This window comes from Tasmannia lanceolata, unplaced genomic scaffold (genome assembly GCF_043159265.1).
Source record: "Tasmannia lanceolata isolate RefF3 unplaced genomic scaffold, GAP_Taslan_0.1 ptg000007l, whole genome shotgun sequence".
Classification (NCBI taxonomy): domain Eukaryota; kingdom Viridiplantae; phylum Streptophyta; class Magnoliopsida; order Canellales; family Winteraceae; genus Tasmannia; species Tasmannia lanceolata.
The window spans coordinates 20,692,281-20,706,955 of record NW_027518684.1 but is presented as its reverse complement, the minus strand read 5'-3'; the positions used below and the strand labels follow the sequence as shown (position 1 = coordinate 20,706,955).

At 37.8% G+C, this 14,675-nt stretch overlaps 1 protein-coding gene across 3 annotated transcripts; it reads right to left on the bottom strand.

The window, feature by feature from the left end:
* Positions 1 to 747: 747 nt before the first annotated feature.
* LOC143882251 (beta-amylase 2, chloroplastic-like) lies at positions 748 to 13,349 on the bottom strand. 3 transcript variants are annotated; one of them, XM_077385749.1, is made up of 10 exons: positions 11,955 to 13,348; positions 10,363 to 10,647; positions 8,081 to 8,158; positions 7,626 to 7,829; positions 7,051 to 7,245; positions 6,547 to 6,711; positions 5,840 to 6,100; positions 5,019 to 5,237; positions 2,132 to 2,351; positions 748 to 1,203 (listed from the first exon to the last, which is right to left on the bottom strand). In XM_077385749.1, the coding sequence occupies exons 1-10, from the start codon at positions 12,369 to 12,371 to the stop codon at positions 1,175 to 1,177; spliced, it is 2,073 nt and encodes a 690-aa protein (XP_077241864.1). In that variant the 5' UTR covers positions 12,372 to 13,348; the 3' UTR covers positions 748 to 1,174. The 3 variants fall into 3 exon arrangements, with proteins under 3 accessions (XP_077241864.1, XP_077241867.1, XP_077241866.1); XM_077385752.1 differs by lacking the exon at positions 11,955 to 13,348 and adding an exon at positions 10,898 to 11,078; XM_077385751.1 differs by lacking the exon at positions 8,081 to 8,158 and having other exon boundaries at positions 11,955 to 13,349.
* Positions 13,350 to 14,675: the final 1,326 nt, after the last annotated feature.

The window sequence follows — 14,675 nt, the reverse complement described above, 5'->3', positions numbered from 1 at the left end:
GCAAAACAAAAAAATATAAGAAAAAAACATAACCCAAAGAAAATCATGATAAAATTAGAGTACAGGAGGGTTTCGGCCGAAAATTGGAAAAGAATAAAATAATACTTTTTTTGTTACAGGATTCAGTTTTCGGCCAAGGCCAAAATTGGTACCGGAACCGAAATTTAAAACCATGCTTTTATTTTCCTTGTTTCCTAGCACATTACATGCTAGACTCACTTGTCAACCCCTCAAATCTCTCTTTCTCTGCTGCCTCTTTGCTCATCTATCACACTAGGCAAATCCAGATTCCATGATTTTTTTTCATGGCTGGGCTTGTTTAGCAGCCATTAATTTTTTTTTCCCTGCATTTTGCTTTCCTTGAAAATTGATTTTGCCAAGGTTTGCTACCCTTTTTAAAGCAAAATATTAATTTCAGGAAAGTATTCTCATGGTTGCCAAAATGCCATTAAGGGGCTGTTTGGAACATGAAGGTTACAAAAAGAGGGGTTTGTCAATTATCATTTTCTACCAAAGGAAAGTTAAATGCAATGCAGTTCATTATACGCTGGGAAATTTTGTATGGTGTCTACACCAATACACCACTTTTTTTGAAAATGAATATGCATGACTTTAAAAAAAAAAAATTCAATGGGCCCACTCCATCAGATGATCCAAACCATTCAATTGTTGGGCTCCAATGTAAATCGGCCATGCCCCGAAAATCATCTCCGTAGGATGATCCAAACCCTCCAATTTGTAGAGGTATAACACATAATAGAAAACTTTATAGACCAGAGAATCTTGACCATTCAAGCCAACGCCCGATCGACTGAGATAACATGATGTATGGTTTTCAGGTTATGCATCTCCATGACGGGCCCACTAAAACATGCTGATGTCATATGGGTGTGCTCATATCAGATTCTCATGTGCTTCTCACAGTAAAAATATGATGATATGAGTTTCACTTTTGACAGACATTCTTCTTTGTTATGAGAACAATAGGATATGAGAATTGACAACTTTATAGGAATTTCTTTACAGAGGGGAAGGGTTTTGTGTCTACAGACAAGTAACAAGGACAATTTTTTCCTTACACCTGCAAAGAAGCACATCAATTTTAAGGGGAGAAGAGATTAACAATAACATTACCCAAAAGTAAGGATTGAAACCCTCCTCCCCTCCTCTTCTTCTATGATTGGAGATCAAGAACTGCTTCCCCTGCCAATGGAAATGATTAAAATGTCAAATACCAATAAAAATCTCCCAACTTTCTCATCAATGTTATCCATATTAGTAAGAGATGAAGTTCTAAATAACATGATTTGGACTACAAATATGGTATCAACATATTATTAGCAAGCAATCCATGAAAATTTGCCACATTTAAGGCCCTCCTCGTTTTGGATTTTGAGAACCGATTGGGAGTCCAAAACTGATTATTGGGCTCAAAATTAAGGCCCTATTTGTTTTGGACTCGCATTCGGTTCTCAAACTTCAAAACAAACAGGGCCTAAACATAATTTTGTGAGCTATATTAAGCATTCAGTCAAGAATAATTAAATTCTACCATTATAACATCTATCTATATGGTTGCATAATGCAAAAGAAAAGTTAATTGAGCTATGCTAAGAAAATAAAAATGTTATTGCAGAATTGGAAAGTCAAGGTAATTTTAATGGGGAGATCTCCCTCATTTTGATAATGGCAATCCTGCTTTAATTACGCTTTCTAGTCATATAGGGCATGTTTTGCAACCACGAAAAAAAGATACATGAAATTTTTTTCCTTGGGAAACAATTTTTTCTGCTAATGCCTTTTCATGTAAAAAAATTTTCACCTAAAATTTTTCCAATAAAAAACTAATGGAGTTATACCTGAAATAATTTTTACCTATTGGAAAAGTCGATTTCCAAATATATTTTTTCATTGTTACAAAACATATGCCCTTGGAGGCTGTTAAAATTTCCAAAACGCAAGCAATAGCAGATTTGAGAAGTGTAAAATACAGAAACAAGTGCCATGGTCAAAACAAGGGAGAGTGTGGATATCATTTTCCTTTTTTAATAACTACCACCTAATTAAATCAATAGATTTGCTAAAAGAGTCATGAAATAAACAAATGAAGGATAAAGTACCCATTGTTTACCATGCATTCTCTTGACAAAACGTTCGAACTCTAAGAAGTTGTGTCTCTCCATAAGCACTGGGCTGAGCCTTAGGTAGGTAAATGCAGATAAGTGCCTCCCATCTGGATCATTCATAGGCTTGGCATTTTCCAATATCTTGTTATAGCCTTCTCTATCATAGCATGGAAGAGCATTCTCACTAGCCACAGGTATACAAACATCCCATGCGGCATTCAACACCTGACAATGGAAACACAAATTAAATAAAGGCTACAACATTTTCCAAAATATTTCAGTCATAAAGCTTCTATTGATCTTCTGATAGAATTTTGACACAATCACATTCCATGCCATCCCCCAAAAGACAATCTTTTATTCCCCAAACTTCATTTTGAGCAAGGTTCAAAAGATTGATATAGTCAGCCTATCGATCAGAAGCCAAAAGGGTATGGATTGGCCCTCTAAACAAATACATGTTGGTTGTATCAGCAATACATCTATGAATCGGATGACATAGAATCTCATGGTCCCAAAAACATAGTGATATGCTTGACCACATTTTTGTGCACCTTTATTTTCAATGATTTTTGGCATTTGCTTCAACTAAAAATTTTGATGTGATAATTTTAACTTGATTTATTAGATTTATACTTCTTGTCTCTTAACAGGTCTCAAGGTTAAAACTAGTCAAATTTATTTTTTTTAAAAATAGTAAAATAAACAAGAATAACCCTACACACTTATGTCTGAGCAAAAATTTCGAAGAAAATCAAACATAAAAGAGTTAATTATTAGAAAGTTAAAAATTGGAAAAAGAAAAAGAAAAAGAAAAAGAAAAAATGGTTCATTAAAAATGAACAAATACATTTATATATACATGGATCATGCTCTTAACAGGCATATCTAGCTCTATAACATTTAAAAAATAACATAAATAGAATGGCAGATACAACTTAAAATAAATTAATAATAAAATGAAGAAGAAACTATAGATCTAGATATATAAAACAACAAAACAATACATTCCGCAAGTAGATTTATCATTAAAAGATGAAACATTATGAAAAAAAGTAGAAATAAACAGAGAATAATATCCACATATATAACATCCAAACAATGAAAACAATACATTGCATGTTTTTGATGTACTACAACTAATCTGTAAAGAGAGAGAGAGAGAGAGAGAGAGAGGGAGAGAGAGAGAGGGAGAGGGAGAGCATGATCATAATTTCATCATTCATTTCCAAAATAATATACAAAAAAACCTCTTTTAAGAGAATGTGAAAGACAGGTAAGTAACACATGGTAAAGAGAGACGAGTATAACTACTTGGGCGACACATGACAAGAGAAGAGGATAACTACTTGGGTACAACGACCTGAGTGACACGTGGCAAGAGAAGTGGAGAGATGCGTAAAACTACTTGGGTGACACATGATAAGATAAGAGAATAGATGGGTATAACTACACAGGTGACACATGTCAAGAGAAGTAGAGAGATGAGTATAAATATTTGGTGTTGGTGACACATAGCAAGAGAGGAGGATAGATAGGTATAACTACCTGGGTGACACATGGCAAATGAAGAGGAGAGATAAGTATAACTACCTGGGTGACACATGACAAGAGAAGAGAGATGGTGCTCCCATTTAATAAGAAATATACACATGGCACCATCTAACTATTACAACACATTAATACAAGCTTACAATACACAAGATAAAATAAAAGTAAAAAGGTCACTTTGAATAGATAGATGTTCTCTTGGCCGCCCTCTTGATGTGGTTGGTTCTCCATCACCAATATACCCTAGTGTCTCGACTTTCAGGCCTTGGCAGTCTTTTTTTTTTTTTTTTTTTCGAATGATGAATGATGAGGCAGATACACTGGCTAAAGAGGGAGTCTTTGCGACTGAAACAACTGTATATTTTTGTAATTTATTGGACCCAACATAGGCTTATAATCTATATTGGATGTACTGGCTTATCATGCCCACCTCTAACTTTCGTGGTTGTATTGGGACATCTTGTCCCGCTCTTTTGATATAATTAATAATCAGTCAACTTTCAAAAAAAAATGATGAAGATTTCAATAAAAGAATGGAGACCGAGACGGTCAATACAACAAGATATAGAGATACACAAGGAAAGAAAAGGAATAAAAACCCAAGAAAGAGGGCAGAGAACAAGCATTAAGGAGGGAGAGAATAATAAAGATCCAAATCCTCTTTGAAACCCCCCTTCTCTAGCTAACCTGTCGGCAACATCATTAGCCGATCTCCTAACATGACAGAAAGAAGGGGAAGATTCGGCCACCTGATCTAAATTCTCCTCAAAAAAGCTAGCGAACCTCCGAGGATACGGATGGGCACCACTAAGCCATTTTATGACATTGAAAGAGTCTCCTTACACAATGACCTTGTCCAAAATCTCATTTTCAGCCTTGGCAATCTTGATATGGATAAATGTGTTCTATCAAAGACAAGGATGCATCTGTCATCTGACTCATTCAACAACGTTCAGTAGACACAGATTGCTTGGTTTCAAACAGATGAAACTAATCACTATTTTTTATATGTCCAACATACCTATTTTAGAACAAGTACATATACAAATATTTTGATACTTAAAATTTTAAAAATCGATCGAACACCCTTCATTTTTTAAGCATGGCCAAATAAATTTGAGCTTTTAGATGCCACAAATTGTCTCTCTTTTATCTAAATATTTTTTGAAATGCAACGATGTATTGATAAAATGAGGCAAATCCCCTCCTGATGGAACTAGCGAAGTCTAAACCTTTCTTATAGGCTCTGATTTCTTAGCACTCCAGATTTTCACTCAAGAAACACATGCAGAGATCAATTCAAAAGAATGAAGGAGAACTGCAAAATTAAACAAGTTTTACCTGCCAGACAAGACCCTCTGGATCTGCCAAAGCCTCTGGGAAGTCCTCATGTTGGTCCAAAGTACGCAACTCAACACATGTAAAGTTTAAAGCAGTGCCATGCTTCTTTAACATCGTAGCGATTGAAGCATAGCCATCACGGTTGCATGGGTTGTAAAATCCAGTGGTCAGTTCAGCCGCATGGCTGGCTGTCTTGTACCACCAATGTATTCCAGAGAGCTGTTAATCAAAGAAAAGTGCAGATAAAAGATTAAGGTCATCAATAGTATTCGTTCGATTAACTAGGAATATAAGATAACCATAAATTTAATCAACAAGAGCAAAGAAAGGATCAAATCAAACTACAGCTGGAGAAAATAATTAACCTACTCATGAAATAGAACTAAGTAATTCAAATTTGTTTTACAGGACGAAACGCCACTAGATCTCTCTACTTCAAGTACTGATCTCAAGAAGAAGAAGCAAATCCAGTTTCAGATGAACTTTCATAATCATCATTGATATAGATAAGTAAATTATGTTCCAAAAGGTGAGGAAACTCTATTTTGACTAGATTCCAATCATTAAGTACAAAACCAATTGATCTGTTGATTTTAACAGAAAAGACAATTAACCATGGTTTCAAATTTCGGCCGAAATACTGAAATTTTGGCCAGGGTTGACACCGAAAGTACATGAATTCAGTGTCAAAATTTCGGCCATTTCTTAAAAAATTCTGAAAATTTGGCAGAAATTTTGGAACATGAAGGGATTTTTTTATTACCAAATTTCGGCCGAAACCAACACCGAAACCGAAATTTTAAACCTTGCGATTAACACACCTTTGAAGCAATGCAGGTGCCTTCAAAAGCCAGCTTGGCCAGAGATAGTACCCGATCAGCATGGTCAACCAAAACCTGAGAGTACCAACCAAGAAAGAATCTGCCATAATAGCTGTCATAATCCCCTCCATCACAAAAGAATCCAGTTTCATGTGGCTGAGAATTATAAGTGCCTGCATTATCTGGTCCTCTAGCCCAAAAGGAGTGCCCTCTCACTTCCGCTGCCTTTCTTAGACTCTTCATTAGATATTGGTCGTAACACTTGAAAAGGAAAACAATTTCAATAAATGAAAGACATACTAGCACAGAAAATTATTACAAGATATAGCCATATAGTGAGAACATTTGAAACCAACTGGATTACGAAGTAAGCAACGCAATGATTGAGAACATTTACTACACCATATTAGCAAACTACATCATAGAATTTCCCTTATAGCACATTAGCTTTTGCTCCATTTCTATAAATCAGGCATTAATAGTAGAAACATGTGGGTTCTTGAAGAGAGAGAGGGGGGGGGGGGGGGGGGGGGGGGGAGCACATGTGTTTTGGGGACATGAGTAGATATGGTAAATGCATTAATCACCCATATTAATGTGTGCTATACATATGGATAGTCCAAACCGAAAAGGAGAAACATAGGAAGGGAGAAATTTTCTACCAAGATTGGAATTTCAAGGAAGCAAAGAACTTGATAAAATGTTACCTGGAACTCGCCAACGCCAGGATATCTCCAACCATGCTTTACAGGATAGGATGGATACCGAAGCTCTCCACATGGACCTAATCCGACCTCAATCTCAGAGATAATCCCATCCTCAAAGAATTCATCAAATTCTACTCGAAAGCTTCTCATATAGTCAAAGTACACCTACATGGAATTTATTAGAAGGCAATAAAAGGAAAGACGAGGTATTCTGCACATGAAATGATGAAATCCTTAATAACATGTAGTTATTCAAACATTTCATTGTCCGGAGAAAATGTTATTGTCAATCATTCTAAAAACTTTACGAAAATCCCATAGGCTGTGGCGGGGGTATATTTATAAATGTAGATAGTGATATCTAATTTCAGATGCTGTTAAAAAATAACATAAAACAGGACAAAAAGACAAAAGATGGCACTACTACAGTGGATAACATGCGTACTAGTGTTTATAAGAAAAGGGAAAGAAAATATGAAGTAGTTGGATATCAGACCCAAATACCTCAAGTGCAGTTCGGCCTCTTAAAACCCTTTCCTTATCAATTCCCCATGAGAGACATTCAGGGTTGCGTCTTCCCTCTCTATCTGTGAAAAATATGTCTGGTTTGCTACGGCCAATTTCTACTACCCAATGAGGCAGGGGAATACATACATCATCACCAACATTGCCTCCACATTCATGAAATGACATCACCACCTGTGGCAGTTAATAAGTCAATAATCCGAAAACAGTTGGTCTGAAAGGATTCTTCTGCAAAAATTGCAGAAAAACAACACATTCATATTAGGGGGCAAAACAGTTGTTCATCCGTGCAACAAGTAATGTCAACCTACCAAGTATTTTAGAATGTAGATACAAACACTTTCACAGACTGATAACAGACTTTAATATCAAGAATGATTTACTATGAATTTAAGGGTCGCCAGAAAGCCCTTATAGTCTTAAAAGTTTGTGACAGTGTTTGCCATCTGTTTGTTGCCAATTAAGGAAATTTGATTGCCAATATTTGTGCTACAAAAAATAAATCATTTATCTCCAAAATCTGTGCCTAAATATCATATAGCAATAAAACCCACCTGCAGCTTTAGCTTGAGTTCACGTACAATCTGGAAGAGTCGCTTATATCCATTCCAGTTGTACTCTTGTGGAGCATGCGCCTCTACTATTCCCCACCAGCAATCAACCATTACACCATCAACATTAACTGATTTTAAAATTCTTAGCTGCTTTAGTAGACCATCCGGATCAACTAGCTCACACTTCATATTGATGACACCCAGCTAGCATCCCATCAAAGAGATAAATTAGTTTCCCAGTCCCATAACCAATCGTGGAGAGATTAAAATTCACTCACCGCATGCATAAGATGCAAATATGTTAAAAAGTGACATGCATCAAATTAGCTATGAAAATGGTAATTAAAATGTGAACAAGAGAAGAGGAAAGAAAAGTAAACAATGCATTTAACAACAAGAAGAAAGAGACCGCAGAGAAAACGTGATAGAGGTGAAACATGAAGCCTTCAACTTACCGGTAGCATCACATAAACTGGAACATAAGGAGTGCCGGCAAAATTGCGCTCCTGGAACTTTGGAGGTATGTCCATTATCTAAACATATTAAGAAAAAAAAATGACAAGAAGCGAGGGAAGAATCATTTGTGCATATGATCAATTCAAAATTGAAGCAAAAGCCATAAAAGCTACATAAAGTAAAAAAATTACAGTGCAATGGAACTCCTTTACAATAGTGGCAACTCAAAGCTCCAAAAATGACTTGGTATCGAATATGGAATGGTAGGGTTAGGCAATCCTAAAGATTAATTTAGGATTAATTTTGGGCAATCCCTGTGGACCTCCTAAAGATTAATTTTGACGGTTCTAGCTTGGGCAATCCGGGGCTGGCTGGTATTGGAGGGCTTTGTAGGGATGCTTCTGGAATGGTCTTATGGTCCTTTTCTGGCCCTATTGGAGTTGGGGATTCCTCTGAGGCGGAGGTTAAAGCGGTGTATCAAGGAATTAAAAAATTGATTAGGAATCTTCTGAGCAAGACAAAAGTGAAGGGGGATTCTAAAAATGTGGTGAGGTGGCTGTCGGGTTCAACGGCTCCCCCTTGGAGGTTTTTGTCTTTTTTTTATGAAATCGCAGTTCTATTGTCTTTAGACATGTAAGGAGATCTGCTAATTCTGATGCAGACTCTCTAGCGAGGGATGGGGTGACTAGGGTGGGTTTGGAATGGTTTGATTTCCTCCCTCCCAGAGTCCGTGCTTTTTCCTTTGTATTCTTTTTTTTATCCTTGTATGCTCCTTTAAGGAATTTCTCGGTTCTCCTTTTAATGAATTATTTTACCATCTCAAAAAAAAAAGATACAAAAAAAAAAAAAAAAAAAAAACGCTAATACCCAGATGTACATGAAATTATTGTGCAAGTCAATTAGACTGATGTGGTGTATAATGTCTGTGGTCAGTTCCTGCACGCTATTTGGAAAATGTATATAGCCCATCAATCTTAGTATGTATACCGTGTCCAAGTGTCACAGACTTATGTCTACATCCCATTCATTGTCTATTGGATTCTTCAGCGGGGAAAGTCTTACTAGGTCATTCCTGAAGATAGAAATCCGTGTTCAAAGAGCTCACATTTAAAGGGATAGAAACTCCATCTGACTTTGGTTGGCAACAAGCAGGTCAGATCCACAGTTCCACTCCAGATTTCATATAACTCTAGTAACAGTAAGCTCATTCTGAGTATATATAAGAAAAAAAAAAAAAAAACACCATGCAGCAAAAGAAAGTGTCTGCAATAATACCAACATCAAATGAGAAAGCAACAAATTTCAATTAGAATAATGTCATTTATAATGTCTGCGGTTAGTTCCTGCACCCTCTATGGAAAATGTATACAGCCTATCAATTTTAGTATGAATATCCATGTCCTAGTGTCACAAGCTTAGGTCTACAACTCTACAAGCAAACACCCCATTCATTTTCTATTGGATTCTTCAGGAGGGAAAGTATTAATAGGTCATTCCTAAATATAGAAATCCGTTTTCAAAGAGCTCAAATTTATAGGGATAGAAACTAGTGTTGCAGCCCGCATCAACCCCACGCAAAAAAGACATGGGTCAGGTTCAAAATGGGCGGGTTTTGGGCTGAGTCGGGTTCAAGTTTTTAAAACCCGAGTCATTCTCAGGTCGGGTCGGGTTAAAAGAGAAAAAACCCGACCCGCATTACTTACCCATTTTTTTTTATATATAAATGCTATAAATTATAAGAGGGAAAGTAGAAAACAAAAGGTCGAAAACTGTTTCAGCTGAAAACCCAAACTGCCCGACCCAAGTTGCAACCCTAATAGAAACTCCATTGGGCTCTGGTTGGCAACAAGCAGGTCAGATCTACTGTTCCACTCCAGGTTTCATACAACTGTAGTAACAGTAAGCTCATCATGGGTATATATAAGCAAAATAATAATAATAATAATAATAAAACACCATGCAGCAGAAGAAAGTGCCTCCAATAATATCAAAATCAAATGAGAAAGCAACAAATTTCACCACTAAATTCTCAAATCGATCCCATCAGTTGCTACCAGAAAAAAAACCATGTGAAAACAAAACCAAAAACCAGTGAAGGGAGATGTGAATATTATGATAAAATCAAGAGAAATGCAACAATCTTGCTTGAATTACAATAGCCTAGTTGCTTAATCTAGCACCTTTTTTTTTTTTTTGAAAATTAAACTAGCGCCTTAATCAAATCTTATCTCACAAATCTAACATATCAAAACAAGAATCAAGATAAAGTAGTCAGTTATACCTGTTTATCATCGAGAGTGTCCATACAGCTACCAATAAGGGGAGAATTATCAGCCCTCTCTCCTCTGTCTCCCAACATAGCAGCAGTCCTAGACCGAGACCCATCATAAGCAGAGGCAGAATTTGGTACAAAAACTCCCTTTAGACGACATGGTTGGTACTCTACCAAACTTCGAAATCCAGAAGAAACCCCCCTCAGTGTAGCAGGTGGAGTCTGTGCTGGTGCCATATGTGATGACGGCGAGGTAATGGCGGAGTTAGAAGGCGCGCCCGCGGGCCTTGCGGCCTGTAAAATGGAAGCAGAGATAAACCCCATTTTGGGTTTTTTTTTTTACATAAGGGTTAGAATATTGGATATCAAAGACTCTGGAAAATGGAAACAGAGAACAACCCCATTTTGGGTTTTTCCCAGACAGGTTATAACTTGATATCACAGACTCCAGAGAGGATTTTCAGTCAAGAAAACAGAGAGAGACCCGTGATGTTAGCAACAAAAAGAAAAAAGGAAACTGGAAAGGTATAAGAATTAATGATACCTTGGGGCAAGCGAGAAAACTGTATCGTAATATCATCGAGAAATGTTTGAAAATTCCATAGCGTAAAACAGAAAAAAGCTCACTACACAATAGAGCTAAAAAAACCCAGAGTTCGATTCTCCCACGTGAAAGGGAGATGAGCGCTAGTTAAAAATGCCTCCCCAGCTCTCACGTTAGGAAGATGTGGGTTGAAATCGAGACCCTTAATTTTGGGCATGTTCACTGTCTTAGGTATAGGACAAAGTGCCAGGGGGTTTCATGCTTAATTTTAGGGGTGTATGACAATCCCCAAAAAGAAAACTCATCAGCTTAGCTTGTCTAACTGATGTTTGGCACTACCATTTTTTGATAAGTACACTAACTTAGCTTGTTTTTTATTATTTAAACAGCTTTCAATGGTTATTACACTTCCCAAAAAGCTTTTGGAAGCCATTTAAAAAGGAAAAGACAAGATGATTTTGTGAGACGTCTGCAAAAGGCCAAGAAAGAGCATACGTGAGTAGTGCCCAATCTGCCTTTCAAATAATATGACCAAAATACCCATAGTAAATTTTCGAATGCATATCCACATGAGGCCCAACTGGGACAAGTTCAAAAGGCCAAGTAGGGCGGTAGTGTGTGGTGCATAGTGTTACGGTCGGGCTACCTAGGTATGGGACTGGGTGAGACCCAACCTGGTATGAGACAAGCTCAAAAAGCCTAGTCAGCTCCAAGTTTAAAGGGCCTAGCCTAATGTGTTCCGAGACACATTAGCCTAGACCTTTTAAACCTGCTTCATACCAAGATGGGTCCCCCAAGTCCCTTACCTAGCCCAATACAGGGCCCCCGCGCCAAGACCCCCCACAAAAATTGCATTTTATTTCGCGCTTTAAAAAAAGAAAAGAAGGAAAAGTCAGTTTTCAGCCCCCCTAGTTTTTTTTAATGATTACTCTATCACACTAAAAGGGGCTGTCCCAAGTAAAGAAAGCAAGAAATATATCATTTATCCCCCCCAGTCCAAGATAAAAAGAAAGAAATATTTAGTTTTTGTTGTTGTTGAATACCTCATACCTCATACCTGAGATCTAGAAGGGAAGGTAGTGCCATCAGGAAGAACAACCCAACCAGCTTCTCTAGCCAAAGCAGCAATAACATCATTAATATCAGCCCTAACCCTAAGATTATAATTCCCATGCCTTCTCAACCCTGCCAATATCCTCGCTGTTATAGCCCTCCGATGTCTTTCCCTCAGCTTCGTTCTCTCCTTCTCTTCCTTCGGCCTACACCTCCTAACCCCTGACATCTGCCCTTCTCCCCTGTAAAACCGATCTCCACCGCTCATCTCTTTATCTCCTTCTACTCCAACAATCATAGCCGTTGATTTATTCTCTTCTTCATCCTCATCTTCATCTTCCTCTTCTTTTACGTCCATTTCCATCTCCTCTTCATCTTCTTCCTCGCTCGTTCCCCCCAGTTTCTCCCTCTCCTGCGCCATCTAAAACCCTAACCCTAGCTCATCTCTTTAGAGCATTGGAGAAATTCAGATCTCAAATTCTAACCCTAGCTCAATTCGTGAGTAGAGAACTTAGCAGATCTAAAGCACAGAGATCTCAAATTCTAACCCTAGCTTATCTCTGTAATCCAATTTTGCTCCAGATTTTAAGCATTTGTGAAAATAGGATCTCAAATTCGTGCGAAGAGAACTTGCAGATCTGAAGCAGAGTAACAAATTAACTGAATCGTCTTTGTCTGAAATCTCGCTGGTTGAATAATGACTATGATTAATCTCAGCTTGCTTACGATGAAATCAGAACCTGGCCTGAATTCGTGCGAAGATGAATTGCGGATTTTAGGCAGAGAGAGAAATCGAACCGAATCTTCTCTGAAATTTCACTTCAAGCTTTTCCAAATCTTCTCTGTTGAAAGCTTGTTTTTTTTTTTTTTTTCGGATTATACCGATTCCTCAACGGAATCTCTTCTTCTCACGCCATTGTTCAAATAGATCTCGATCTTGGAACCCTGAACCGAAGAAATCGTGTTCATACGCCATGAGATCTAAACTAAGCAATTTTCCGGCGAGATTTGTAGCTCCTTCGAATCAAAATTCAACAAATGCACTGAAATCTGTTCTTTAAGACAAGATTTCGTGACCAGAACCAGATTTTTCTTTCCAATAACCTACCTTTCCAGCTTTTCTCGAACCTAAAACCTCTAAATCTCTCTATCCGAGCTCTTCCGCCGAAGATTCCGAACCAGATCGCAATCTTCCGGCTAAAACCGGATTTCCGGCGAGACGTCCGGCGACGTCCTATGGACAGATCCGGCGACTTTCCGTCTAAATCGAGCTGCTCCGGCGAACTCCGGTGTTCGGAATCGAGATTCCCGGCGATTTTCCGGCGGTCTCCGAGAGGGAGGAGTTTTTCGGGGGAGGCTGCGGTTTCTAGGGTTTCGCTCGTGTGTGTTCGCGTGTTTGGGTTTATGTTTAACACGAACGAAGCTGGGAAGCAATCGGACGGTCGTGTGGGAGACACGTGTCGCACGTGTAGGTAGTGTGAATCACGCGCGCGGGCTGGAGTCGCCTAGGGCACGCTATCAAGATTCGTGTTAATCTGCTTGTGCCGGACTTTTATATTTTTTAATAATTTGAGGGGACTGATATCCGCACTACCATATTTTGATCATACCACTACTCACTTAGATTTTATACTTTTCTAAACTAGTCTCTTTATTACTGTAACAACAACTTAAAAAAAAGTAAAACAAAGTAAGTAGTGCCATTACACGAAGAGCATTAAAAAGTTAAAAAACAATGTATGTGGTGCCACTATCAGCCTCCTATTTTAAATGCTAGAAAATATAATTAAAACAAAGTTTATGATGTAATTTATTAGGATAATTTATGAAAAATATTGCATTCTATTAATGAAATGATAGGTGGATGTAGTTTTATTTGATTTCGTTTCGGTCTCAAGTCATTGAAGAAAAAGATGAAAATGCCATATTTTTCATCTTCATGACCGCTGAGCTTCGTTGCAACTCAGAAGAGGAAGAGCATGAAGAAGAGGGAGAATAAAAAGGAAGAGGAAGAAAAAAAGGAAAGAGAAGAATTGCTCTCGAAAAATTAGGAGGCGTTGAAAATAGAGACAAGGAAAGATTTGTTAAAATAATAGGTTAGATCAGCAAAAATCGACATAAATTGGGGTCAAATTGGTAAAAATCGGATTTAATTGCAAAAAATCGAGTCGACTTAGTAAAGTTGGGGTCGACGCAGTAAAAGCTGGGGTCACTCAATAAAAGTTCAAGTTGAATAGGTAAAAATTGGGGTTGACTCGGTAAAGGAAAGTGTAGACCTCCAAAATAACATCAATTTTCTTATGAACACTCTATTTCAGCGGCTTCTTTTCTTTCTTAGATCAATTCGGCAGCACCAGAATTGGTGATACTAGAAGCTCATGATCCCTGTGACTTGCCTGGAGTAGAAAATATTTAGGATTGGATGAGAATCGGAGTGGCGGAATAATTTCTTCTTCCCCCTTCAATTGTTGTTATGGGGTTACTTTCACTACAAGTAACATTTTTATTTCTGGAATGTATTAAGCCCACCCCAAGATGAGTGCTCTCCTATTCCAACTTCCCCAGAGCCTCCTGTAGCACAGCCGGGACAACGACAGGTTATCTGCCTCTACGGGGATGGAGCGACAGAAGTCTTGAGAATCTAAGAGACCTCCACGAAAAGCTTCCATTTTGAAATTTATTGGCGTTCATCACATCCATGAATATTGTTTCACTCATGCGAACA

Coding starts and splice junctions, on each gene's coding strand:
- LOC143882251 (XM_077385749.1), bottom strand. CDS start 12,371: ATGGCGCAGGAGAGGGAGAAACTGGGGGGAACGAGCGAGGAAGAAGAT. Junction 7,246..7,625: donor AACTCAAGCTAAAGCTGCAG/GTGGGTTTTATT, acceptor TAACTGCCACAG/GTGGTGATGTCATTTCATGA. Junction 6,712..7,050: donor GAGGCCGAACTGCACTTGAG/GTATTTGGGTCT, acceptor AATTCCATGTAG/GTGTACTTTGACTATATGAG.